We start from the raw sequence: 27,458 nt of genomic DNA on the forward strand, positions 1-27,458 counted from the left end.
AACTGCTAAGTTAAGACTTCATTTATAGTTGGGGTGGGGGAGGGATCAGGACAGAGGACATTTTATCTTTGACTTTAGGCCATAATACAAGGTCCTGCCACTCAGCCCTCCCAGGCAGCCATTTGTTTCTACTGCACGTGAAGTCCACACCTGGAGCAAGCAACAAATGGAAAGGACAGTTTCTAGGTAGAGGCACAGAATAAAGATGTCCATCATTGGCAAGAACCAGCTCCCCTTTCTCAACCAAAACAAAATGAAGGGGAGGAAAAACCTGGATAAATGCTAGGGCAGCAAAATTGCAGTTTAAGCTAAAAGCTTATGTTGCCCCAAGAAAATTTAGGCAAATATGAAAAGATGACTACCTGTCACAGAGCTGTGGAAGAGCCCTTTGGCTGAAGTAAGTTTTTTTTCAGTTCACCCCTTCTGAGACACAGAGCTTGCTGTATTTATGTAAGGGATTACACATAGCTGTATGCAATAGAAAGGGGCAAGGATCCACAGCCCAGGAGGTCACCCATATCTCACATTCCCAGATACTGGCCAAGTCGAATTTTGCTAAACTTTCCATGTATTTTCCTTCCAAAGAAATTTTTCAAGCTTCAAGCAAGTATGAAGAATTACAGGCTCAAAACCTAATTTGTTAATGAAAACTTACATCAAAATGGAACAAATATGCCTCTCTGAAACCTTCAGGAAAAGGATGGGTCCCCTAATTAGCCAAGCACATGAGTAATAATTGTTCCAGCCTATTTCAAGAGTGCTTTTTCTGTTTGCTATTGCCATTTTTTTGGAAGAAGAAAAAGATTCTCAAGGGAACAATAATTAATAGACTCAGTCAAGAGATCATTTCCTTTGGTCCCTCTGCAGTGCTAAATTGCATTAGTCTCCAGGAAATAAGAGTAAAGTGTGAGTGCTAAAAAACAATCAAAGCCTACTACAAATAGGAGGAAGATATGCTCCAAAGAACTGGGAGGGGGGCATGTGGATGTTTAGAGGGGCTCCAAAAAAAGCTATTCTTTCTTCTTTTTCCACTGTACAATTTTTCTTGGCGCACAGTTACACCTACATAGACTTACTAAAAGTACATGATTCAGAGATCATTTAGGAAGTCATTTAAATCCATTTAGGAGGCTATAAAACCTATGTATGGGAACTGTAAGTGAGCCAGAAAACTACCAAATCCTCTTGACACACTTACAAAAAAAATGGGACCAAGAGGTGGCCTATAGGATAATCACAGACTGTCCCCAGAACAAGGTCAAACAGCAGAAGCAATTTTGAGCCCGAAGCAGGGAAGAGGTACACAAGCATCAAAGAGGCAAGGAAAGCAGGCTGCCAGAACTACTGCACAACCTGAAAAACTTTTGGATAAATTGTTTTGATACATCAGATCCAGCCTATGTGCTGTACAAGAGGCACCCTTCTGCAACCACAGCTGCAAATAAGTCAAGTACATTAATGTTATTACTGTAAGTTCACCTATGCTTTACCAATATAGACATACTGGCACTTCAATTTTCCTCAAGTTGGTATATTTTTCATTCACAAAAGTAATGTAATTACTTCTGCAGCTGTCAAAACAGCAACTTTCTTTAATTTCAAATAAAATAAACAAAATTGTGAAAAGACAAAAGCACCACTGAAAAGGGAGTGGGTTTTAAGGAAAAGAATTTCTGAGAAATAATTGTGCAAAACTCACAGGTGAGGTCTCAGTAACACCAACACTAGTTAGTCAACACTAACAGCCACAGTCAGGCATTATACCAGCAAATTTAACCTTGCATCAGAAGATGGCATTCTGCTCTTTTTATAGAAATGCCTATACTCATAAAGGAAGCATTTCAAAAATGGATAACTGAACTTGGTCTCGGCAAGGTAACTTAAGCATCTTCTAGCAAGAGTTTTCTGCTATCCCCTCAAGAGGCCAGTCAGCAAGCTTTGCTTGCTCTCTCATTTGGTGGCAATGCCAATGACATTTGTTAAAGACCAATCATAATGTGGTGATTAGGTAATCTTCTAGATAACCTCAAGAGAAATACTTCCAGCAAAAAAAACAAAAGAATGATATATACAAACATAGCATTAAAATGCACACAAATATGTAACTAATACATTGTAATACATACATACACAAGAAAGATACAAAGCAGACATGCTTGTGATTACAAAGGTCTCTTTTCCTATGGAAACATCTTTTGAGCATTGCTCCTCACCAACATGGTGAGGGCAGGTCTGCATCCTGGCATGGCCTTTGCTTATGTGGGTATATCTGCAGGGTTGTTTATAAGCCAAAAAGATTTATATGAACGTGTAACTCAATCTCCAAGTGTTGTTCTTCAATGATGTTAAGCAAACAATGCTACAGGTGAAGTCTTTGGGAACTGACCTCCAGAACTAATGAAAACCAAGCCATTGGTAATTAGCAGAAAAGACTCCGGCCTCACCAAGCACAAGAGGATAGGGTTTTTTTTAAACCAGTCTTCTTTTAAGTGTCATCACAGTTTCTATGCAAGGAACTCTCAGACACAGCACACATCAGACACTGGTTCACAATGGCTGAAGAGGTGGTGGTCTTGCAGTAACTGGCTCCTGCCAGTAGGATGGAGCTCAGGAAGACACCTAGATAAACCATCAGCAGGACTGCATCCAGAGTGCCCACACAATGAGACCAGTCCTGTAGCTCAGAGCAGGTCAGTGCAGTAGGGCACAAATAAAACTGACTTTCAGTCTTCACTAGATTGTAGCCACTGTTGAGGCTGAAAGCACCACTCATGCGGTTGGAACCATCTGAACTGCATGCAATCCGACATGGACAAAACAGACAATCCCAAATGCAAAGAAACCTCATCACCATATATAATTATAATGGGTGATGGGGAATACACAGCCATTTGTTTTCCCAGTTCTGTTTCAAGCACAGAAGCCTTGAGGAGATTCAAAGAAAGTTCATGTAAAAGCAACCTCCTTTGCCTGATCAATGCATTAAAAAAGGTGCATTTACCTACTTATTTGGGTAGAGAAACTGCATTTAGAGTTAAATATCTGCCTAAATACCTAAATATGCACTGTGATGAGTCAGAGTATTTATTGTTGCCTTGCTCCAGTCACCCTGTTTAAGTTGTATACAAGCTTACTTTAAAATGGATCCACAAAGATAGCTAGAGGCCAGTTCAAGTGGAATTGAAGAATATGACACATTAATTCCTCAGGGTAACTCCATTAACTGCAGATACTTATACCAAAATAAATGTGACCTCCTCTTTTCACCCTTGCTCTTGCACCCTTGATAGATGAATATCAATTCTACTCAGTTAACAGAAAACTGAATAGTATTACCACTAGTTGGGGAAAATAGAAAAAGTTGTTTCATGCCAGAAAACAGCAAGATGAATCACCAAGAACATAACAAGGTTATCTGTGAAAACCAAGGACATATGTACAAACGCCTGACACTATTACCTCTGAAAGTACCAAAACGCATTAAACTTTACAGAACAAGCTAGATGCAAGCTCTGCTGCTATCAGATTATCAAATTGATTTCATTAAAAACTATGGAACTGGCACACTCAAAAAAGAGAGGGGATAGCATAAAGGAGCTGGACAGTTGCTCAAAAATGGGTACACTGGTTTCTGATTTGTAGTTAATTAAAATAGCTCTAAGATGACAAGATATGTTTCAACACATCAACAGTTTTCTTCAAATGTTCAACTCTACCTGTATGCTCATTTCCAGAGAGGAAAATAAATATTTGCAATTTGCCTTTTACAGCAAGAAACATTTATTTTTTAATGTTATCCTCTCTAGTACAGAATATACCACCATAGCAGTTCATAGAAAGAAAAACAAAATGCAGTACATGTTGACAATGATTTTAAAGAAAATTCACAAGAAATGCTGTCTTAATGAACTTAAGAAGAGAAACATGATTTGAATTCCCTCTGATCACAGGAGAATTACTGAATTCCTGAGAAGTAAAAATACTGATAAAACATGTCTGACAAAATCTCATGTTTTCAATTATAATAATTACATAGGACATAACAGTATACAAGGCAGTCTAGGGAAGGAAAAAGACCAATTACTTCACAGTTTGAGTTTTCATTATAAGATACGTTACTGGCTAGACTACTTACAAAAAAGTTACCCACAAAATTTCTTTTCATAGAATCTAAAGCAAATCTCAGAGGTATAAGTTAATCCATTAATTTTTAATAGACAATCAGGATGCCTGCATGGAAGGAAGAGGTACCACATAAGATTTGCTTATGCTAGAGAGCACAGGGGGGCACATGGGACTATGCATGCAGAATGATGTGGCAGAAGAAAGGCCATGTATAAATGGGAACAGTAAGGGGAAATGGATAAAAACTGATTTTAAACAAAGACCACATAAGTAATTTCAAGGACGCTGAAACCATCCTCACCCTTGTCAAGGAACCCAGCAAATGCTGAGATTTTTAGAAATAGTGACTGAAATCTGTTTTCAGTGAAGATGAAGTCTGTTTTACTTCAGACCTCAGTGTGGGCAAAGTTGCACCATTTCAGAAAACTTTATCTAAAGGATTTCTAATACATATTGCAAACAAAACATCTATCAGTATAAAATAAAACCTTAACCTAGCCTGGCCAAAAACCCTTGAAAGTAATAGCGTTAGGTAACAGATCAAACGTACAAGCGTGTCAAACAAAACTAACACAATGTGATGAAAATCCATACAAGAAAAGGAGGGAAAAGGAGAAGGAATCATCTTCTACATCTCTCTGCAGCTGAAGCCGTCCAGCACAACTGAATTTGAAGGGTTGAAACTCCACCTTGCAAAACAAGACCAGCAAAATTAACAGAAATATAACTCATAAAAGAGAACAGCACGAAGACCTCAGTTCTAACAAACCTATATTGGAGAACGTGGATCAGCAAATTAAATATGAACACACAAACACACATGTAACTTGGGAGAAGTGGAAAACCCTGCTATTTCCTATGACTTTCAGTGAAAGTAACATTCTAATTTCCAAAACCTTACGTATTAAAATAAGTAATTATCAATAGCCAATTGAATGATATTTAACACCAAAGATGAAGTCAGGACTAGAAAACTGATCTAAAAATGTAAATATTCTACCAGAAACAATACAGGATCACTTGAGCTGATAATGTGCTCTGCACAGAGTTTTTATGAAATTACTATGGATGACCTCCCGAGCATCTGTATTCTACAATGGTTCATTTTTTCACTTTCATGTGAGAGACAATTTAAAACAACTTTTAAAAAAAACAATAAACAAAAACCACACTAAGGAACATATTACTAAAGGAAAGGAATTCCATGTGTATTTTAGTTGGAATGCCTTTTTCAGGCATGAATTCTACATAAAGGGAAAGTGATTTAAATGACCAGTATAAAAGAAGCCAGAAGTAAGATACAAGTAAACTCTGCTTAATGTTACATGCAAGTTAAAGTAACAGGTACCATATTTATTGCCACAGATAATAACTATAAAGACTTCCTGGCAGTAAAATTTCTTGCCAAACACTTTGGGGTTATGTTCGAAACAGAGAGAAAAAAAAAATAAATAAGACAAACCACAAGCCAGTAGCTTGCTACTCAGCAGATGTGCTCTCTGTGTGCATTTCAATTACCCTCCATTTACTCTAGGGACAGAAATACTGACCTTCACCTTTTTGAGCCCTGCAGAGAGGAGATGGAGGAGCACTTTAACAATTACTGGGTATTTTGTATTGGCAACACCACATGAGAGAGGACAAAAAAACCCCACTGCCTGAAGCTTCAGCTGGCTAAATGTACAGGGCTAGCTCCAAGCAAAGGTATCTTTTCAAATTCAGCCGTTCAGAGCTAATCACTGAAAGACAATAAATGTGACAACCCAAAGTGTCATCATCTTTTTTTTTTTTTTTCACAGAACAGGTCTGAATGTCACTATCATAAATTTAAAGGCACAAAAACAGGTCTTGCTTACCTGGGTTTCAGAAAGCCTGCACCAACGCAGATACAGAATTAGATGATTTTAAATGGATGATGGAAATGCATAAGTGAAAAGTGATACAAACCAGCATGACACACATTATGGGAAAACCCAAATTCATCCCACTGCCAGAAGGGCGACAATCAGTTCAGTCTAATTCACGGACATGTAGGCATATTATGACAACTTTAATTTATAGCCAGAAATATTGTTCTAGCACTAAAGGATTTAAATACTCTCCAGCCATTACTTACTCTATCCAGAAGTAAAACACATTATTCTGTTCAGCATCACTGATGACAAACTGTCCAAATTCATGCAGAAAGACTCAAATGGAGACTCCCAAATCACTCATACCAAGGAATGTTTTCAGAGACCACAACGCTATCAGATAATTAAAGATTTGCAAGGACTGCTTCTGATGTCATGAACTACCTGTACTGGTACAGCTATTTTCCAGTAGAGAACTCACAGAAAGAAGCAGTTTCCCAAAAAATAATTTGCCACAAGGTAAATCATCAGCTAATTAGCAATCACAAAGGACAGGAGCATCTCATTTGTAAATACATCTAAGCAACTCAAACTCCCCTTGTTGAATTTAGCAACAAAAACGTTTGACAGAAATGTACAATTACAGAAAAGGACTGCACCGTTTGCTCTGGTGTACCCCTTTTCTCCTCAGTCATTCTGAAGAATGATTAATTCTGCCCTGTTGCAACATTTTTCTCATCTTCAATTCCCGTAAATACAGAGTTTGACATTGCTTCACATGGGCTGCGCAGTCATGCATGGCTAATCCTGACTGAAATGCAGATGCATTCTGGAAGAAGGCAGGTAAGGAGTCAATAAAGTTCTCAACTTTGCATTTAATTAGTCTGCTTTCCTGTGGGCTTAGACTGAATTTCGGAGTAATATCAATCTATATAAGGCCTCCTGAATACATTTCAGGACAAGGATATTAAAAAAATCCATAAATATTTATAGAGGAATTCATATTCACGCTCCTGATTAACTCTGAAAACAAAGCTCATCACTAGTGATTTCATCTCTTCCAGCCAGAATATTCAAAGGTGGGTTCGTGCAGCCCAAGAAAACAAAGCTGCCCAAAGCAATGTACCCCTTTGGTCCTTGCCTAAAAGAAGAAAACTATGTGCCCTGAAACTCAGCAAACTGAGCAGGAGTTCTCTTTCTGCTGAAAAGGAACTAGGAACCACCACTGGAAAACCCAGTGGCTTCAAATCCAAACTTGCCAGGACATGCCAAGGATTGACTCATGGGTTTGTGTGACACCGCATGGCAGTAGATGAAATCTTTTGCTGTTTGCTCCTGGACAATTTAGGTTTCTATACATCACACACAACTGAAGTGAGGGATGCAACATCAGCTGCTACCTGGTGCTGTATCTCTGCTAGCAACCATCTCTGGTGCTCCTCCAACAGTCACCCCAGGCGCAGCACCCAATCATCCCGGCAGTTCAACTCTGAGGTTGCAAGGACACAGGTCAGCAGCTCCCCATTACAGAAGAACATGTCCTATTCCTGAGCTGAACTGAAGTGTTAAGATACGCTACCCGTCACCCAAATGGCACTGAGAGCTATGCAGGTATACATCAGACATATCTCCAGCGAAAATATGTCACTGATACATATACATCTTCTGAAGACCTGAACACCTCACATCCCTCACTGAAGGTCCCTGAGGTTCTTGTTTACTTCTCATGGGTTAAAACAACCTCCACCACCCCTGACATTGCTCCTTCCCCTACCTTTGCAAGACAATGCATAAAGCACCAGAAATAAAAGATTTAGCAGCTGCAACTCTGAAAGACATCCACCCTCCAGTAAAACGCCAAGTCATACTCTTTCTGTCCTACCACCTGTTTCTAACATTTGTAAGATGCTGGAACAGGCTGTGAATGAGTATGAAAGCACTCACAAGACCACTGAAACAGGCATCTGGGAGAGGAAGAAACTAGCTAATCAGGGGGTTCCCCAATTACTCAGAGATCTCTGCTTGCAAACCAACCAAATCTCTGACGACAGCCTGCAGTGATAGAGGACAGGAACAATTACCACAGAGGGGAAAAAGGGAAACATTGAAGGCCACAGTGCCAATTAAAGGATGTTTTGCCCAAAGGGTCGCTGGAATGTGAGACAATTTGCCAAGGGAAACAGAGGGTGTGGTCTCTGCACAAAGCTGGACTCAACATCTGTTTCAAGAGCTGGGACATATTTCAGCAAGAACAGGACCTGGCTGCAAGTACCTATGTTTTTCTTCCCACACAATTTGTTTATGGCTTTGGTTTCGATACAGACAGCACTAAATACTGTGTCCATTCAAGACCCCACCTGCAAAGTATAAATATATTTACAAGTTTTTAAGGAAGCTTAGTATCCATCTATCAAACCATGATCCTAAAATTCTTTTCCACAGCTTGTGTTTAAACAACAAAGTGCTTTGCAAGCCTCAGGATATTTATTCATAGGGCCAGACTGGAAAAAATACAGTAATCTACTCAAATGAGAATTTCAACCTATTCAGTATTCAGAATACTGAATCCATATGCCAAGTCATGTATAGATGAGCATAACAGGAGTTGCTTTTACAAACTAAAGGGCAAAAGAAGAAGATAATCAGCACGAAACATCACCTAATTTAGGTCTCTAAATCAAATCTGACAACCCAGACAATACAATCAACTTTCTAAATATGTAAATCTTTGCAAATATTACAACCTTATCAACACCAAGAAAATAACTTCAAGTTTCAGGAGATGCAGATAGTCAGTCCAAAGTTTGGGTGCTATACACCAGGTACCTATAGATACACTTAGCCACTCAAGATGCTTGATTTAGAAGAAAATTATCACCTACAGAAAACAAGACCAGTGAAGACTGGCTCTAATCCAGTGGAATTGCACAGCATGGTAGCAGTAATAAAACCATAGGAATCATCTACCTTCATAGCAGCCTAAGCAAAGGCAACTGATAATCAGATTCAGATAAAGTAATGCAAAAAAATATTACATTGCTTCAAGGTAAACAATTCAATTATATGATGAGATACCAAACAGCCTCCAGTATCATCTCCAAAGATTCATACACCTGCTTCAAAAATGTAAAGTATCCAAGTACAAAATAACAGCAGACTATCGTACAGTAGTTATGATCAGCATTTACTCTTCCTGCATACCTGAGGGCACCAGAGCCTGAACAAACCCAAACTTTACTTACGTTGCCCTTAGCAACTGAACTCTACCTACCATTATTTAAGTACTGTTGTAATATTCAATTCCCCATTAGCAATTCTGAACACTTTTTGACTTAGTAGAGGATATATTCAGGAAATCCTTTTAACTGTGCACTAACACTCAGATAGTAATCATTAGAAAGAAAAACATTACTTACTTTCCTTTTTGAGTCAGCTATGCCCACTAAGACCTGGGCATCTCCCAAGGGACCATTAAGATTTGACACCCCTTTAGAGAAATTCGGTATGAACCATATGGATTTGTCAGCCAAGGCATGCTACAGAAAGGTTGTCAGATTCTTTTTGTAAGCGATACAATGCATGCACACCTCCTTTATTCCCTAGACAACAAAAAGCCATTTCACTGCACAAAGTAAAATGGCTTTCGATATTCTCAAATGTCATAGAAAGGCAGGAACAGTGTGAAATTTGAACTCTGAGCGCAACTTTTCCAAGCCACTGAGAGTTCAGCTGCATTTCTGCTGCAGGAATAGGTACTCCACTTGAAAAAGAGCAGCAGTGAGCCCTTGGACAGATATACTACTTGGTGAATGATACAGGTACTTAGCAGACAAATGAAAGTTCAAAGGTGTTCAAAAGACCCAGTAAACCTGACATGTGAAATACATTGTTTCTTTGGTGTGATTTTCAGTTGAAATTCAAATTCTAAATAAATGAAATTTTGAAGAGCCATGGCCAGCAAAACCACTTTACTTTTTTTAAGTCAACAGAAAGCAAGTAACCTTCACAGTAATACACAGACACTTGGGCATAAAAAGTAACCGATTAGCATCTGGAGATAAAAGTGGACCAGACCATCTAACTATATCAGTGACATCTATCATCTTCCTTTTTCAGAGTTTCACTCTTCACGCTGAAAGAAGGGTAAACTGTGCCTGCAGGTTTCAAAAAGTTTCTGGGAAACAAAACCAAAATACAAACCGTCAGCCTGCTAGGGGAATATCAACCACATGAAGTCCAACATTTTTACCTCAGGGTAGTTCTGTATCACACCACCTTCACACCTGAACAACTTCTAAAGGTTAGCTTGTGCTTCCACATGACACTTTTTTTAGAAAGTGAAGTACGTCCACAGGAAAATAAATAATAAAAGGAGGACTGGAGAAAAGCCTTGTTCAAAAAAAAAAAAAAAAATCACCAAAAAAGGACATGACAGAGACCAAAATCCTCAGTTCTCATCTTGCACTTCATCTGCATGGCTAATCTTCCTTCCAGGCACAGGATGCTGATTCTGGCCATGCATGACCTTGCTGCTCAGGCAGACCTCCTCATTATCATGAGCCCAAAACCTCATCCAGCCAACAGCTTTACAAAGGAGTACTGCTGGTTGATTAAATGCCTTCTCAGAGAAGCACAATCACCTTAAATTATACCAGGGAAGCATACCAACATGTCTGAGCTGAATGATGTGTTGTGTGCCTCTCCATATAAAAACCCTGAAGAAACATGCCCATGGAATTTTATTAAACAGCACCTTTCTAAGTACTATTACAAGAACTGCAATTACACTGCAGTGATAGATTATACTATGTAAAGACAGGCAGAGAAATCAAATGATAGGGAAACTTTACCTCCTGCTGTCTATGCACAGGGCAGCCACTTTCTCCATACTTTAGGCTGCCTCTATTCCTGGCCAGTATCTAGCAGAAGATTAATAGCATCACATTAGTGTGGCTTGCACCTACCTAAGCAAGCCTTGCCAAACCCAACCTGCATCTGCCCCCATCTTTTCTCCTGCAGGCATGAAAGGAACAACATTCATACGCATGTGTGTGTGGAGAGCTCCAGGAATACATCAAGCGCTGTAAAAGATTTGACCTGATCTGAATTGAAATCTACTTCCTGCAACTTTTTAAAAGCCTATGACACACACAAGAGCTCTTTGCTTCCTGTCTTCCCCTCATCCCAGCAATTCAGTGTTAACTCACAGCCGCTTTGCACAGCAGATAAAAGCTGGATGGACTCACTTCAGATTCCATCAATCCCAACCAAAGCTTGGCCTTGGTACTCACTACTGAGCGACAAACAGTGCTTGTTTCCTATATTTATATAGGCTTTTTAGAGATTAGCAATAAAAGCACTCACAAAAGTGTAACCATGAATCATCACTGTCACTGGGAATTTCACCCAAATGAAGAATGAAGGATTAGGCTCAACAGCAATTGGAAATCATATTCCTCCAGCAAAACATCCAACGTGTATGAGGTCAGCGTAAGAACCTGATTAATAAAATCCGAGAGCTGGAGCCAGAAATTTGACATTTAACCATTCCTTTACTGCTAATTGCCTCTTCTGTAGCTTGCTTATCTGATTAAGTTGGAAGTTTTCTTCACAATTTCCTAATTTGAAAACAACGCTTACTGAGTGATTTAATTTTTTTTAACAAGTTAATTCTGCCCTTGACACTCAGAATATGAGAAAACAAGCAGCTACCTCCAGCGGAGCAAAGATTTTTAATTTTTAGAGCCTCATGGACAAGAATTTATTCTCCTGTTGAGCACTGACTGCCTGAATCCCACAGCCTGTCCTCCACCTTGCCAAACCTGACTGCAAATGTACTACAGTTGATCTGGATATGCATCGATCTGTACTGCTTCTTGCTGACAAGCCCACTGGGAGGAGAGAGAAACCAAACAGATGGTCTAGGTAAAGGCAGCACACTTAGTAGTCCTATAAGATAAATTACTTGCAGAATGTGCTAAAATCCCAGTAATAAATGTGGTCAGTTTGTGGCACATAGTTTTGTTAAAATCTGTGAGTGGCTGAAGGCTCAAGTCATCAGGCAATGTGTCTTGAGATCACTTTTAAGGAGAGTTGCTTGCCTTTCTGGATTCTTGCAAAATGCAAGCAAGACCATAGGAGGATGTCAGCTTTGGGTCCTACTCATGAGATTCTTACAGTTTCTAGGTTATAATTTTGCAGCATCACCACCAATCTCACTATTCTACTTTAAATTATTCTGTAATCTAGTTGGTACAATCAGCATTACCACAACTAGAATATTGGAGTAAAATCATCTTTTTAACTCCCTCTGAGCTCCAGTAGGCATTCCGAGGTTCACTACTGTCATAGTTTCCCTTGCAAACCGTTTCTTTTGTTTCCTCCATCCTTCCATGCAGACTGATGGATTTAACATGCTAAGAATGAGCAGCAAGTCTGCACACCACACCAGCAAAGGGTCAGCTGGGCACAGGCTGAGCCAACACACAAGGCAAGACAATGAATGCCCCAAATACTGCTGGAGGCAAGGAAAAACCCTTATTTTCCCAGAAGACTCTCTGACATCTGAACTGGAGGTGACCTTATTATCAGCAATTGATTTGGAGCCTTAAACCAACTCATAGCTGTGTCCTCCTGGGACACACACATCCCCTCCACTTTGGCTGACAGACCTCCTGGGTTTTGGCCCAAGGAAAAGTCTTACATCTTCTCTTCAGATGAATTCCCTACAGTACCCTACAGGTCATGGCAACCACTTCCAAGCCCAGCTCCTACCCATTTTCTCCTATTCCCTGGTTGAAGACAACCAGGGTCTCTTCATCAGGGAAAACACTCCTTCCCTTCAGGGAAAGCCCTTCTGGTAAATGTTACAAGACAAAACAAGATCAAAGATGCCACAGCAAGATTAAATTGGCTGTATCCATACCAGATCATACTTCAAGCTTCCTGCTCTGGACCACTGAGGGGTTGGTTGAGCAACAGCCAAGGGTATTTTGAGTCTTTTCTTCCCATATGTAAAAAAATACATTTCAAATTACCAACAGAGCTCTTAAAGTGACTACAATATTGCTTTACGGTGTTTTAGCCAATACATGAGGCAGCTTTTTATTACCCCTGTAACTGCTGGCAAGATTAAAAACAAACAAGAAAAAAAAAAACAACAAACAAAAACACAAAAAAAAACAAACAAAACACCACCACCACAAAAAAACAAAACACCAACACATCAACTTAGGAACCAACAGGAAGGAATACAAAGTCAGGAAGGCGACCATCCCTCTTAATGAAATTATCTGAAAAGCATTCCTGGAACATTTGGAGATGTTAGTATCAGGTATAAACACCATCGTACCAAAAATAGCTTGCTATTCAGCTGATTAGTGGGCAGGTAGAAGTAACTTGGGACTAAAAATTGAAGGGCACAGCTTGCAGAACCAAGGAGCTGGTACAGAGGACCCAATGTCCAATCATACAAATTTCAAATTTTACCTTCAAGCTGACTCTATCTTAGTCCTGAGGCTCGAGTAGCCTCCAGGCACTAGCCAGCCCAACAAGCACATCCCCCAGTTTCAGCATCACCTGAACAAAGACTGTTTCCTACACTCCAGGACTACCCCAAGAAATGAACCAAGGTACACGTGGGGAATGAGACTCCCTTCAAAAGCACACTGCTGATGAGAATTAAGATGCTAATGCAGATGCCTCCTTATGCACTTTCATAAAAATCATGAAACTTTAATTATCAGTCTTGAAAAGCAAAAGCCCACCACAGAAATCACTATAATTACTTCCACCAATAAATTAATTGCTATTAAATACTGTAACACTCTATAATTTTTATTTAACAGTTATCAAAACAATTCAGGAACTTGATTTGTATTTACACCATGCAATTATTCAAAGTTAATGAGAATGGTACTAAGTTACATTTAAGCAGTAATTACTAAGGCCTCAATCCAACAAAGCTCTAAATTCTTAGCTGATCTTCAGGTCAACAAGCATTTGTTTTCAATTAGGCTATTCATAGACTTCACATTAAGTGTATCCACAGATAATACCCAGCATCCAGATCCATATTCTTCAAACAAACCATTAATATCACCTGCAAAAACCACTTACCTCCTGGAGGCATCTATGTGTTGCTACTTTATTATATTTCTTATTATACTTCATATTGATTTATACTTTCAAGGCCAGGTTTGATGGGGCTTTGTGCAGCCTGGTCTAGTGGAAGATGTCCCTGCCCATAGTAGGGGGGCTGGAACTAGATCTTTAAGGTCACTTCCAACCCAAACCATTCTACGACTGTATGAATCTAATATTGAAATATATCTTAAAATAGTAAAAATATTTTATGTTCAAGTATTATTCTTAGGTTCACAATTTCCTCTTTGCTGCAATATACGGCAATCAAAGAACAGTGGTTTTACAACAGCACTAATGGTCTCCTGAGAGGGCTGGCCATCCTGCTTCTGCCTTTGTGTGCCTGCCAACCTTAAGTCACTGCACTATCTGCTGCCACTGCAGGCAAGAAAATGGACTGATACCTAACTAACAGAAACAATAATGTGTTTGTAAGTAGTAGCTAATGGTAGACTGACAGGCACAATCACAGGAAGTAATAAAAGTTTCATGAAGTTAGCATGTGACGTGACTGGCACTGGTCTCCTATGTGTCTAAATATGAACAGGACAATTACCCTATTAAAAGAAGAGGTTCTGATTCATTTGATGTATAACTAGCTCCCAAGTGACATCACTAGCACATCTCTATAACAATAAAATTTCAGATGGTAAATCACGAGAGCAAGGCTGTTCAGCCTGGAGAAGGTTCCTAGTACAGCTTAGAGCAACCTTCCAGTACCCAAAGGGGGCCTACAAGAAATCTGGAGGGGGACTTTTTACAAGGGCATGCAGTGACAGAAGGGAGAATAGCTTCAGGCTTACAGAGGGTAGGTTTAGGTCAGATATAAGGAAAAAATTCTTTACTGTGAGGGCGCTGAGGCACTGGCACAAATTGCTTAGAGAAGTGGTGGCTGCCCCATCCCTGGAAGCATTCAAGGCCAGGCTGGATGTGGTTCTGAGCAAGCTGATCTGGTTGAAGATGTCCCTGCTCATTGCAAGGGGTTTGGACTAGATGATCTTTAAAGGTCCCTTCCAACCCAAACTATTCTATGATTCTATGATACTCATACATGGTACAAAATATATTTGCTTCTATATAACTATTTTAGCCAAGATGCCATTGCCTCTAAAAGCTGTAGCATTACTGGAGTGGCTGAATGCACTAATATCTAAAGTTGAATGAGTGCAAAAGTATTTACAAATTTTCCTCCTAAAAAAAAAAAAAAAGAAAAAAGAAAAAAAAGAAAAACCAAGTAACCTCTCCTACTCTAAACTGTTCACATAAGACTTAAACAAGCACAAAAAGAAACTTAATTGCCAATACTGAAGGAATCAAAGTGAACCGAGCAACACACTGTATCGTGTATGTGACACGCTCATCAACCCATCCCGGCAACACCAGCAGCAGGACTCCCCAGGACCACAAAAGCAAGCCTGCTACGACTGACAATTCCCACGTAACTTCATCGACAGCAATAAAATTACTCATTATTTACATAAGTGTGAACGAAAGCAGCATCAGACCTCTCATGCCATTACCCCTGCTAGCACTTATTTATGCCTTCAGGAGAGGAGGCTGCTGGGCTCTTTTACTCGGCTTTTTTTTTTTTTGCCTGCCCGAGCAACAGAGAAAATGCTCCTAATAAGGCTGGTAGAAAGGAAGTGGCTGCTCAACAGCACAAGCTCTTGCGAAGGAAATAATAAAACGTGGTCTTATCATCCCCGACGCGGCGGGAGCGGTGCCGGAATCGGTTACCGGGAGCAGCTCTGCCGCGAGGGCTCGTCCCGCCAGGGTCTCGGAGGGGACTCTGCGGAACGGGGCTCTCGAAGTGCCCTGGGAGCTCCCCGCGGCTGCGATCTCACTGCCCGCTTTTTATTGTAAAAAGCTAATTTTCAGGTTATCTCCAGCAAAGCGCCGAACTCCCGTACGGGAAAGCAGAGGGAAGGCTGCGGCTCAGCGCCCCCCTGCACGCCCATCGCCGGGGCAGAGCTGTCTCCGGCCTCCCCCGGGCCCGGTTGCTCACCCCCGGCGGCGCCGCGGGACAGCTTTCGCGCCCGAGTGCAGACACCGACGGACGGACGGACGAACGAACGGACGGAAGGACGCACACCCCCGACACACGTGGGCACCCCAACCCCTCTGCCCCTTCGCGAGCCCCGGTCTCCTGCAGCCCCTTCCCTCCCCGGCACTCACCGCATACCGCAGCGCCGGCTTCTCGCTAAACACCGAGTCCCCCATGGGTGCGGGCGGCGGAGGGGCCGCTCCCTCCACTCGGCGAGGCGGCGGAGGCTGCAGCGGCTGCGGCGGGGCTGGGCGCTGCTCTGCCCTCGGACGGCGGCAGCGGAGACGGCAACGCTGGGCTCCCGCCCGGCAGCCTCAGCCCCCAGCGCCCCTCCTCGCAACTTCTGCCTCCACCCCGCCCGCCCTCGACTGTCCCCTCCCCGCCGCGGAGCCGGCAGCCCCTCGGCGGGGCCGGGCGGCAACAGGAGGAGGAGAAGAGGCGCCGCTGCCGCTCCCCCGCGCCGCTGGGAAGGAGGCGGTTTCAGTCCTCCCGCCCAGCGCCGGTGACCGCCCCGCTGCGGGGCCGCTCTCCCGCCCGCTGCGCTCCGACTGGCCGCACCTGCGGGGCTGGCGGCGGCGGCGAAAACGGAGGGGTGCCGAGCTCCGGCTTCTTGGGGACAGGGCAGCACTAGGGCCCCTCGCCCGGCAACGACTGTTCCAAGCGGTCCCCATTGCCCACCGGGCGAGGTGCCGCGCGGGGGCGCCGACCCAAGCCCCTGACCGCTCGGGAGAGACGGCTCTAGCGGTCCCGTCCTTTATTCCCAGGAAAAAGCCTCCGGCCGGCCCCTGGCAGCACCGGGACCACCCCGCCACGCTCCAGGTGCTGCCAGCGAGGACCTAAAGGTTAAGAAGAGAGGAACATCTAAAACTGACTTTATAATGCATGTTTTTATAATGCGTGATTTGGGAGGCCTGGCTCATGATTCTTTAACATGCAGGCTTTGGAAAATGAAATGTTATTTCACGACCTATTAGTAATTTTATGAGTATGTATCTACACAAACAGTCGTAGATGAAAGAAATTCTGAAGGAAAACTGCATTCTGCTGTATTAGAACTAGTCATGGGGAGACCACTTCATTCTCCATCAACAGAAGTGTTTAAAAATACATAAACCTCAGTTAGGCATGACCTCAGCAGAGCAGGGCGAGGGACAGGCTAGATGATTTCCTGAGCCCTCTTCTGTCTTTTTAATGATTTTTCAATGCTCTGCACAAATCTCAGTTAGCACAGTAACTCCCCAGTTACTCTCAGTTGTTCTCTGAGGAAGCGGCCTTATTCTAGTCCTGCATAACATGCATGAAATTAATGAGTTTTACTGTTTCTGACCTACAACCTAGGCAAAGGTGTTACCAGCACATTGTATTATCCCTAAACAAAGGTAATGTCATTCTTTCAAGGAAAAACAAAAGGTATTTGGGGGGAAAAAATGTAAAATAACTTAAAATACAAGCTGGAAAGATAGTTTGGTTGAGCCAAAGTTTTTATGTGTTCTGATGACAATGTACTATACCCAAAATGCTTCCAGTTACGATCTTCCATGGGTCTTAATTTCTGTTGCAGAGGAAATAATCTTTAAGAGTTCCCATGGACAGGGAGGTAATTTTCAGTTAGCTTGGTGTGAACAAAGAATACAGTGTCTGCCTTTACCCATACAGTCCATTTTTATCTCTCAGATTAATAACGTGTTTTACCCCCTTCCCAGAAAACAAGGCAGGGTAGATACTCTAGCAGTTGCACAGTGTGCATGGAAAGCAGCATCCAAAGGAAAGAAACCTTATCAAACATTTCTAACCATCAGGATCTCCAAGCAGGTGGGGAAAAAAAAAACAAAAAACAAAAAAAAGATTTAAAAAAAAAAAAAAAAAGCATCCAAGTGCCTGATTTTCCCTTCTGATGTTCAGCTTTTTATTTATTTCAAGGAGATGGTTTCAACCCAAGAACTCTACAGATATCATATGTTCTGATTCCTGATGTTTTTTCCTGTGCTCTGCAGGTACGGTGTTTGACCACAGAAAGCCAGAGAAAGCAGGCAAACAAGAGTGGGGAGAGGCATCCAGGATTTCTACCCTTAAGATCCACAGCATAACCACCTTCTGTTTAGCCCTATCTTCTTGAAAATGGTCTATGCAAAAGGCAATGCTAAACATCAGAAAAAGCTTAAAACATGGGGGAGCATGTTTCAACCAACACCACAAAGTGAAAAGAATAGTATGGAGGAGATCAGAAACCCCCAGCTTGAAGGTAGGGAAGAAAAAGACTAGCAAAGGGAGAGATGCATAACGTTAATGTAACAGAGTAGTTTAGGAAAAGGGAGAAAACCATAAAGCAGGAAGGTGAAGAATGCCCTAGAGGGAGAAGCCAAAGAGGGGAAACACTAAAGGTGAAGTTTTGCAGGTGGAATTCGTCTGAGCTAGCAATTCATTACTATTGTAAAGGAGAGTCTGGCTCCCGTAACCCTTTTCACCACCCCCCTCACAGCCGAAAGCTGCCACCGCCGCCTCCCTTCCCTCTGCCTCCGTGCTTGTCACAAACCGATACAGCAAACGGAGCGTGCAGTTTTCTTCCCATTTAACAGGCTGAATCAGCTCTCTGAGGGAGGAGACGAGTGCCAGAGCTGGCACGAAGGAAGGCAGGAGGGTATCTAGTTGGGAGGAGGGTACTTGGGGCAGAAGAGGGGTGTGCATGGAAGTGCCTTTACAATAGTGACAGGTTCCTACCTTGGTGCAGCTAAGATGAAAAATAAAGAATATGCAAGCAGGAAAGTGTAAGTAGAACTTTTCACAGTGACAAGGAAAGAGGCAGAAATTTATGGCTTGGCAAGGGGCTGTGTCAACCCTGAAAAATGCAGGTTTACTAGATGCAATTTTTTCTGTCCACACAATAAGTAAAACAGGCAGAAAGGGCTTTTTAAGTACTTTCATTTATAAAATCTTAAATGATTTGGTAAGTTGCAGCTATCAGAAATTTCATAGTACAGTCCAAATTTTTTGTGCACCTAACAACAACATTTAAAACCAATTGCCAATTACAGAAGGGGTTTTCAAAGGCCAGAATTTAAACCAAAAATTTTGTGGATTTTGAAAGCAAGTTATTGTAGCTGTGACTAGAAAGCTTGTTTACGCTGTATTCACGGTGGCTAAGGACTCTATCTGACTTCAAATTGCCCAGGGTTTGGATCACATCCCTGGTCTTCAATGAGCAGTAATGAACTGAGCTGCACTGCTCTGTTGCCATCCATAATCTATTAGGGACTAGGATTAACATACAGATCTTTCATAGCATTTCTGACTACCTTTTCATACTCCTTCCTTATTCACATTCATTTATGATTCCTCCCAGGTGTTCCTTTCAGATTTCCTTCCTTCATTATTTACCTGATAATGGGTACCAAAGGAATGCATGCAGCTCACTTTGGGAAGTGTAAACTTTCCAAGTCAGATTCTCTTAACCAGTGATAACAGACCAGGCTGGATGGGGCTTTAAGCAACCTGGTCTAGTGGAAGGTGTCCCTGCTCATGGCAGGGTGTTTGGAACTAGATGATCATTAAGGTCCCTTCCAACCCAAACCATTCTGTGATTCTGTGGTACAAAGCATAACAGTTAATTTTGTGCATATTCACTCCAAGTCTACTCAATGAAGAAAAAACAACATAAACCAGAAATTTTTCAGTAATTAATTTAAAATAATTTCTGTTGTAGGAGGTACTGGTTCCTTGGGTTTGTTTTTTTTTTTGTTTGTTTGTTTTGTTTTGTTTTTTAAATGCTTTCCATTTAGTTGCTTCCAACACAGCAGCTAGAAAGTGTGTAGGGAATTGAATTGTACTGTGCTGATCATTAATGAAGCCAGGTTTTGTTTTTTCCAGTATTACTCTATAAACTGAGTGCTTTCTCAATACTAATTGCTATGAAACAAAGGGAGCTAGCTATTCAGTTGCAGACAGCATGCAATTATGAAATTGGGGAGAAGTGACTTCTCTAGTTGTCTGCCATGACTCCCTGAACTGGTGACTCAAGCTGTCTGATGTCACATCAGATGAAGTAGGAAAAAGTTTCCAGATCCATACTGTTATGGGAGAGAGGCCAGCTTGGTCCTTAAGGCAGTAATGGGTTTGCCTCACCTAAATGTAAACATGTACAACCCCCATCTTGGCTTATCACCCCAGGCTCCCTTAGTCTAGAGGAAGAAACTGACACATGCAGTGGACAATTTCTGTCAATCCAAGTAGACATCTAAAATAGGTGGCATAAATTGAAGTGCCTACTTCCCTCCAGTGGGAGTCCATGACAATTAGCTCAGATGGCTGCCCTTCAGGCACCTGCAGTTAAGTGAGAAGCCCACTGGGAGCCCAGCTATGGGATCAACCTTTAAATCTCACTTTGACTTTCAGAAAAGTCATTAATAGTTTCAGTGTCTTGATTCTTTTAATTCAGGAAAGCTGGGATTCCTGTACTTAGCAGGTGAAAAAACAGACAACATCTTCAGGGAACAAAGCTTCAAGCAAGCATGAAGGTCTTGTTTTGTTTGACCTTTCTAATAGCACATGAACGCAGCTTCCACACAGAGCTAATTCCAAATCTGGAAAAGACCTGCCTCTGTGGCTGATGAACCAAGGCCAAGAGTGATACTGGCAGCACACTTCTTCCACAGGGAATTAGCAATTTTCTTATCCTGGCCAAATGTTCATTCAGTCATTGCAAGTTACAGTTGACGTCTATGTCCCAAAAAGAAGAGAGAGAAAAGATGACAGACAAGTAAATGAAATGCATAAAGCTCTATAAATGGAAACTAGAAACTAAAGAATCAGAATTTAGAGATAATAACATTGCAAAGATCCTCTGTTCAGAACTAACTTCTTTTTTTTTGCTCCCTATCAAAATATGTTGATAGTTTCACCACTTTCTAACAGAACTAAGGGAAATAGTACTTAATGCCCATGAAGAATGAAATGCCATCTCTTTGCAGAGCTGCTTTTTCAGAACAGAGACATAAAACTTCTCAGACAAAAGAAACCTTATTTAGAAAGAACTCAGTCACTGTGATTTCCTAGATGTCTGAAATCCCTTTATATGATATCTAATACCCTAGAAGAGCATGAAACTCTTATAGCTCTCAAGGAGCAGTTGCCCAAGTGTTGCTCATACCAGCGGAGAAGCAGAGACAAAGCAGCTTGGGTTTCCCAGACACAAACCCCCATGTGGTGGTGGACCTGAGCATCTAAGAGGACCTGCACCCTGTGCACACCCACATAATGCTTCCACACTCTCCAGCTCTGTGAAGCCCAAGATGGCAAACTGGACTCCAGATTACAAACTCAAACTGGTAAACTGTGCTCTGCAGTGGGGTAGGAGGAGCAGTTCTTAGGAATGGCATCAATAAGCATCTAGAGGAGGACCCTCCCCTCCACTCTTCCCCATGCCCTCTGCCTGTGGTCAGCAGCAGCAATTTATAAGTAGCCCCAGGGGAAGGTGAGACTCAAGGTAATGTGAGCATTGAAGTATAAGAAACAGACAACTCCTGGAGCGATCACAAAGGAACCCTTTTCCCTAATAAAGGTGTGTTAGCAAGCATCCAGGAGTGTGTTAGTACTGGTGTGTCAGAATTACCACATTCATCCTTTTTTTAATTTTTAATCTAATAAATCATGATACTAATTAATTTATAGGCCACTATAGATATACTGTATAATTTATAGGCCAGTGATGTCCTGTGTGTGATTGTGCACATTACTGCCAATTACTGCATTATCAGTCATCAGCAGCTTGGCAAAGAAATTTAATCTAAAAGTCTTGTATTTTAGAAAAAGATTAAATTACTTCTCATCCCTTATGTTTGCGCATTGGTCTCTACCTTCAGCATAAGTGAAAATTTGCTAGAATATCTATAAAATAAAATGCCAAATACTAACTTGTAAATCAAAAACATGATCCCATCACATAGCAGAAAACAGTTTTTCAATAAAAATTAGCATTAATCCTGTAGGTCATTAGAATTCATTTGGGATTAAAAGCTGCAGAAGAAACTAACAGTTATCCTGCCTCCTCAAAGGCTGCAATTTACATAAATGGGACCACTCACTGCTTCATGTGAAAAGAACTGACAGCTTCAAGTATATTTTTTTTTCTAGGCTTGATTTTCCTTGCTGACAGACCTAGCTAAAAAGGCAGACGAGAATTAGGGTCAAAAAAATGAAGGGGGGAGGGAGAAGAAGGAGGGGGAAGAAGGAAAAAAATAGAAAGAAAATGTAACTTCCAGGTTTAGAGTTTCAAAACAATTTAAGGGACTTAAGCATACAAGCAAAAATCCCAGTCAAGTCTCATCTCTGTAAATGATACACATCTGGGCAAATAACAATTGACAGGAAGATTTTTCTAGTTCCTGAAAGTGGGTAGCCCTTCAAGCATTTCCTTCCTTGTTTATTTCCTTGCAACTCACATTCACTGTGAACTGCATTACTGGGCTGAGCTCTCACTAGCAATTAACTTTCTCCCTGAAATGTCTTCTGAGAACTGGAGAGGCAGAAAAGCACAATTTTCTTTCATTACATATGACTTTTACAGAAATTGCAGCTGTATAAAAAAAACTTAAAAAACACTAACTTGAAACAAATCAGCTACAGATACATGATTCGCTCGCTCTGAGTAGAAAGAGGAATGCTATCAACAACTGGCTAGAAGCATGGGCTTCTATCTAAATTTACCATCTGGGCATTTGACAAGAATTTGGGAGGGGGAAGGGCTCTTTCACAGACCTAAAGTTTATTCAAAATTGTTTTGTGGATAGTATAGGATTGCTAAAATCCATTTAGTGTGCAGAGTAATAACTACACAGTAAAACCTCCTAAGAAGCAATGTGGCTACTGTACATTTTGATTTAATGTTGTAATTCAAAAACCAGTATTTCAGTGTAAAAGTAATTGTTTCAAGACTGGAACAAGACCAAGCCTCTTGTGACCAACAGTAATAATATTCATAATGCTAACAAACCTCTTCAGATGAAGTCATTGTTTAATACATTTCAGGCTGCATGTGAAGTGGTTACAAACATCATGTTTCTGTAGTTGTCAATAATTTTAGGATCATGTAAGCAGATGGATCTTGTGTTCTTCTGTTGTGGATTTCAGCTGTACATTAAGGGTCAGGATATTAGTACTCATTGTATTCACTGGAGCTGGTTGAGAAGCCAGTGTTCCAGTTGAGAAGAAACTCTGCTTTTCAAAATTTGACTTTCATCTGATTGAGTCTAAAGTCAACATTTTAAAACTTCTCATGAACTGTAAATTCTGTAAATTTCTATACTTTGGTTTGGGTTTTTTTGTTTGTTTTTTTTTTTTTGAGCAAGAAGAAGACAAATCGGGAAGTAGTCTGCTTGGTTAGCAATGAGCCTGACAAAAAATTCCTGTTTTCTCTGAGCCGTGGGAGAGCGCTCACACAGACTGTGCTGGGAGTGACAGCCCCTGGGAGGCATCCCAGTACATCTCAGCTCCAGGGGAGGGAGGGAACCTGGGATGCCAGAAAACCAGCCTAGGAATTACTGTGGAATTAGGATTTTCCACGGTCCTGTGATGCCCTGAGGTCTTGGCACCGGCAAGCTGCGGGGCTGTGCCATCTCCAGCAGCGTGGAGCCCTGGCAGGTAGCCTGCTCTACAGCCTGAGAGCCCTCTGAAGAGAAGCTGTGCCAGGCAGCCCACATTGGAAATGGGAACACAGAATTTTCAGGATCACTGGATCTTGGTTTGGATCACTGGATAGACTTAACCAAAGATATACACACTGAGTCAGTCGTGGGCCTTGGGCTGTGGTACAGCCCAGGAGGATTTTCTCACAGTCGTAAAATCAGAATCTCCATTCAGCCTGTTTGTAGGCCAGCGATAGTTTTCCTGGATGGATTAGAAGTGGATTCAGGAAGTTGCAAATGAAGTAGTTTGAGGCCAGCATGCTGGCTTTTTCCACTGCAGCAAATTTCTACTCATTACGGTGATGTTTCTTCTTTTGTATTTATAAAATGGAATCACATGCAATAACCTCATACACTGAGTTCCTTGTGAGGTATTTTAAACTTGTATATATGGCTGTCCACTGAGTTAGCAATGAGTATTTTTATACTGTGCTTTAGCAATTTAAATTCACAGTCTGCTTCTGCTCTGAAGAGCAGCTTTGGTTACAATTTCAGTGTATAGTTACAATTTCACTGTATGAAGTTCAGAGGGCTTCAAGCAGTAATGAGTCTTATTTGAGCATCAGTTTCCCTGGCTATAAGGTCATCATTCTTTTGTCCTCAAGGCTGCAGAAGCATCAAAGCATATTTGTTTTCTAGTAAAACATTTCAATCACCTGATGATCCAGGCATAAAAGTTCCCCTGACCTGTTGCGACAAGTGAGAAAGAATATCAGGGAACTGACTTCAGCACTCAAAGGAGAAATGGGGAAACACAGAATCTTAAACACTCTGGAGGATTTACCCTAAGCCTGAAAACATTGTAAAGTATGTAGGGAAAGAAACCTAAACCAAAACATTGACAACCATGAACAAGTGTTCCATATGGGATTCATCTTCAGATTCAGAGCTACCTGTCAGTATCTAAGCATGACTAGGTGTCTTGGTCCCAATTACAGTCACTGAAGACCTACTCCATACAGACAATAGAGTCAAAAGAGTCTGGGACTTGTCAATCTAACGCAGATACCATGTTTCATCTGCTGAACACATTTCAAGACCCAGCTATGTGTGCCCACCTGTATAAGCTGCCATCGCAGACATATCCATGTAGAGAGTCCTACAACAAGTTGTGCTACCCAAAGGAAAGAATGACTGTTAAAAACCTTTTGTCCAGCTGGCTATATAGTCTGTTTCAATGGTCACATGTTCCCAAAATATAAATCAAAATTCACAGAGGATGGAACTTGAGGAAAGATTTGCAAGAAGACCTGCCTTACATGTCCAGGCAAAACAGACTATTACCTTACCCAAGAGGATTCATGGAGTAACTCAGTACTTAGCAGTACACATTGCTGAAAACAGCCCAGTAAACACAGCAAAAGGTGTCTTTATTGCACTTCTGTTCTTCCCTGCAGCAGTCATGACAACAGCTGCACCAGACGTGACTGCTGTGCCGTAAAGATGGCATCTCACTCTCACAAATTAGTCCTCATGCCAAACAAGCTGCCTTTAACTGAAGGGTTATAATATGTTAGTGCTCACAACTGCTTCCCAGTTGCACCCAGCAAAAGGCTAAATCAGCCGGTGCTTGGGCATCTGGTGCTCTCTGTTACCTGGAAACTGGAGCCCTGAGTGTAAGCACTGTTGAGAAAGTGATTTTAAAAAAGCAATGGGAACATAAAAGCACGATTCATATAAGACATGCATCGTCGTCCAAGCAGCTTCCCTGCTTGAAGAGCTGCATTGTTTTAAGCTGCAGGATCCTTTACTGATGTAAGTATATTGAAGCCCTCAGAGGTTGAATGCAGTTATTCCAGCATATCCCAAACTGGGGCTATTCCCTTTGCAGGCTGGGAGAAAGGTGGAGGCAGGGCACAGTCCAATCGCCCCTCCAATCGAGGGATCCAGCGGTCTTATAGCTGCAGCACTGAGCAATGACACTTATGCTAATCTGTGAGGGGAAGATCCCCCTGGGCAAAACAGCTTGAGAAAGGCTGGGTTGTATAAAAACACTGGCCTATTCTCAGGCAATTGTTTTGGAAAAAGGTAAACTATGAATTGAAAGCACTGCAGCTATTCCTGAAGAATCCCCCACCAGCCTGCTCTCCTCCTGCAATAAGGACGCCCAGATCCTTTGTAGTTAAATTCTTCTCAAGTGACTTGTATTGCTTGAACTGTCCTGGTAGGACTCATAAAAATGTATGTACAGAAAAGGCCTTGGAAAGATTCACAGTAATTTTACCAGTGATTTCAATCAAGCCAGCATAGGGAAAAGTGGGAATAATGAAGCAGTGAAGCAGAGCCATGCTCTTCCCCCTTTTTATTCTCTCCCTCCAACTCCCACCCTCCCCTCCCCCCCCCCTTTTTGTCCTCCCTTGATTGAAAAGTTGAGGGGAAATCTTGGAAGCAGTCCTGGATGAGATCTGTGCTCCTAAGCAGAGCCAGAATCCTGTGAGCCAAGAGCCGGGCCGAATCTCCAAACTTTTACTGTTTATATTGAAGCTTATATTCACTGGCTGCAGGAGTGCGACCACTTCACCCCACACAACAGCTGGGAGGGATCAGAGCCCTTGCCACCTATCCACCCGTTCACCTCCAATCAGACCAAGTGTCCACATGATGCTGAGAACATCAGAGAGTGTTAAGGAAAAGGAATTCATCCACAAGGGACAAAGAATTTCAACTGTTTACAACTTTCTGTTCTCTAATGTTTATTACTCCCCCCCTATAAAATCTGCCTCCATCTGTGGTACCTTGCAGCGACAGAGTTAATGAAAACCCAAGCCGCATTCCAAGGATGGCAATACAGAATGAGAGCGACCTCAGCATTGTTTTGTTAACATCTCAAATTGCCAATACGGCAAAATGAAGTAATGCACTCTGTCAACATGTAGTACGCTCTATAAATGGGATTGCCTGTTCATCTCTTAATAAAACAGGCAGAAAAGCACTATTTGATCAGCCTTAGAGCAGCTGACTACTTGCTTTAACTTCTTCCTCAAGATTTATTTGAAGCATGAAACTGCTGAAAGTCTCCATTAAGTAAAAAAGCCAAAAAGATATCAAAAAATAATAAAACATATTTATAAATAGCCCTCACTTTGTGTATCTGGTCTTGAGTTAGCATTTCTTTATCGTTAGAATTAAAACAAAAGTTAGCTAAAGCACTGAATGATGAAAATTGGTTTCCACAGACTTCACTATTAATTTATAAGACCGCTATATCTTTTACAAACAAAAGATTACTTTATTAGTTAACTTGGAAACCTCAGACAAGTTTCATAAATTTATAGAGAGCTTCCAGATTGAATTTTGCTGATCCAGGCTTCTTAGGCAGAGTTTGTGGAGCCAGACTCGTCATATGAGCTATTTCTATAAGCCTCAGGTAAATATACACAGGGTTCGTGTTGTTAGAGAAAGTATTTTTTTCTCTTCTAAAAAATTTAAGTTAATCTTAAGCAAAAACAAAAGCTCATTCAGTACATTTTGTATTTGTTATTTTTGACCCATTTTGGGAAGCATTTTCCTTCCACACATCTACACGGTTCCTGCTTCTCTCGAATACACTTTAACTCTTTCATTCCTTTTAGTACTCTGCTTTACTCTCTGCTGCTCTGGTCTCTGGGCTATAAACAG

General features: G+C 41.5%; 1 protein-coding gene across 2 annotated transcripts in view; it reads right to left on the bottom strand.

Moving 5' to 3' along the window:
* The window catches only part of ARHGAP6 (Rho GTPase activating protein 6), a 325,484-nt gene that overhangs the window by 143,991 nt on the left and 154,035 nt on the right, over nucleotides 1–27,458 (bottom strand). The window contains exon 1 of one of the 2 annotated variants that reach the window (XM_061459905.1): nucleotides 16,296–16,713. The exons of the other annotated variant lie outside the window; for it this stretch is intronic. Within the exon in view, the coding sequence (XP_061315889.1) occupies nucleotides 16,296–16,340 (45 nt within the window). The 5' untranslated portion in view covers nucleotides 16,341–16,713. Of the gene's footprint in view, nucleotides 1–16,295; nucleotides 16,714–27,458 lie in introns of those variants that run through there. 2 annotated transcript variants of the gene reach the window in all.

The sequence above is a fragment of the Pezoporus flaviventris genome, unplaced genomic scaffold (genome assembly GCF_033815535.1).
Source record: "Pezoporus flaviventris isolate CSIRO_AGI_PZ_B2104156 unplaced genomic scaffold, CSIRO_AGI_Pfla_v1 ptg000030l, whole genome shotgun sequence".
In the NCBI taxonomy this organism is placed as follows: domain Eukaryota; kingdom Metazoa; phylum Chordata; class Aves; order Psittaciformes; family Psittacidae; genus Pezoporus; species Pezoporus flaviventris.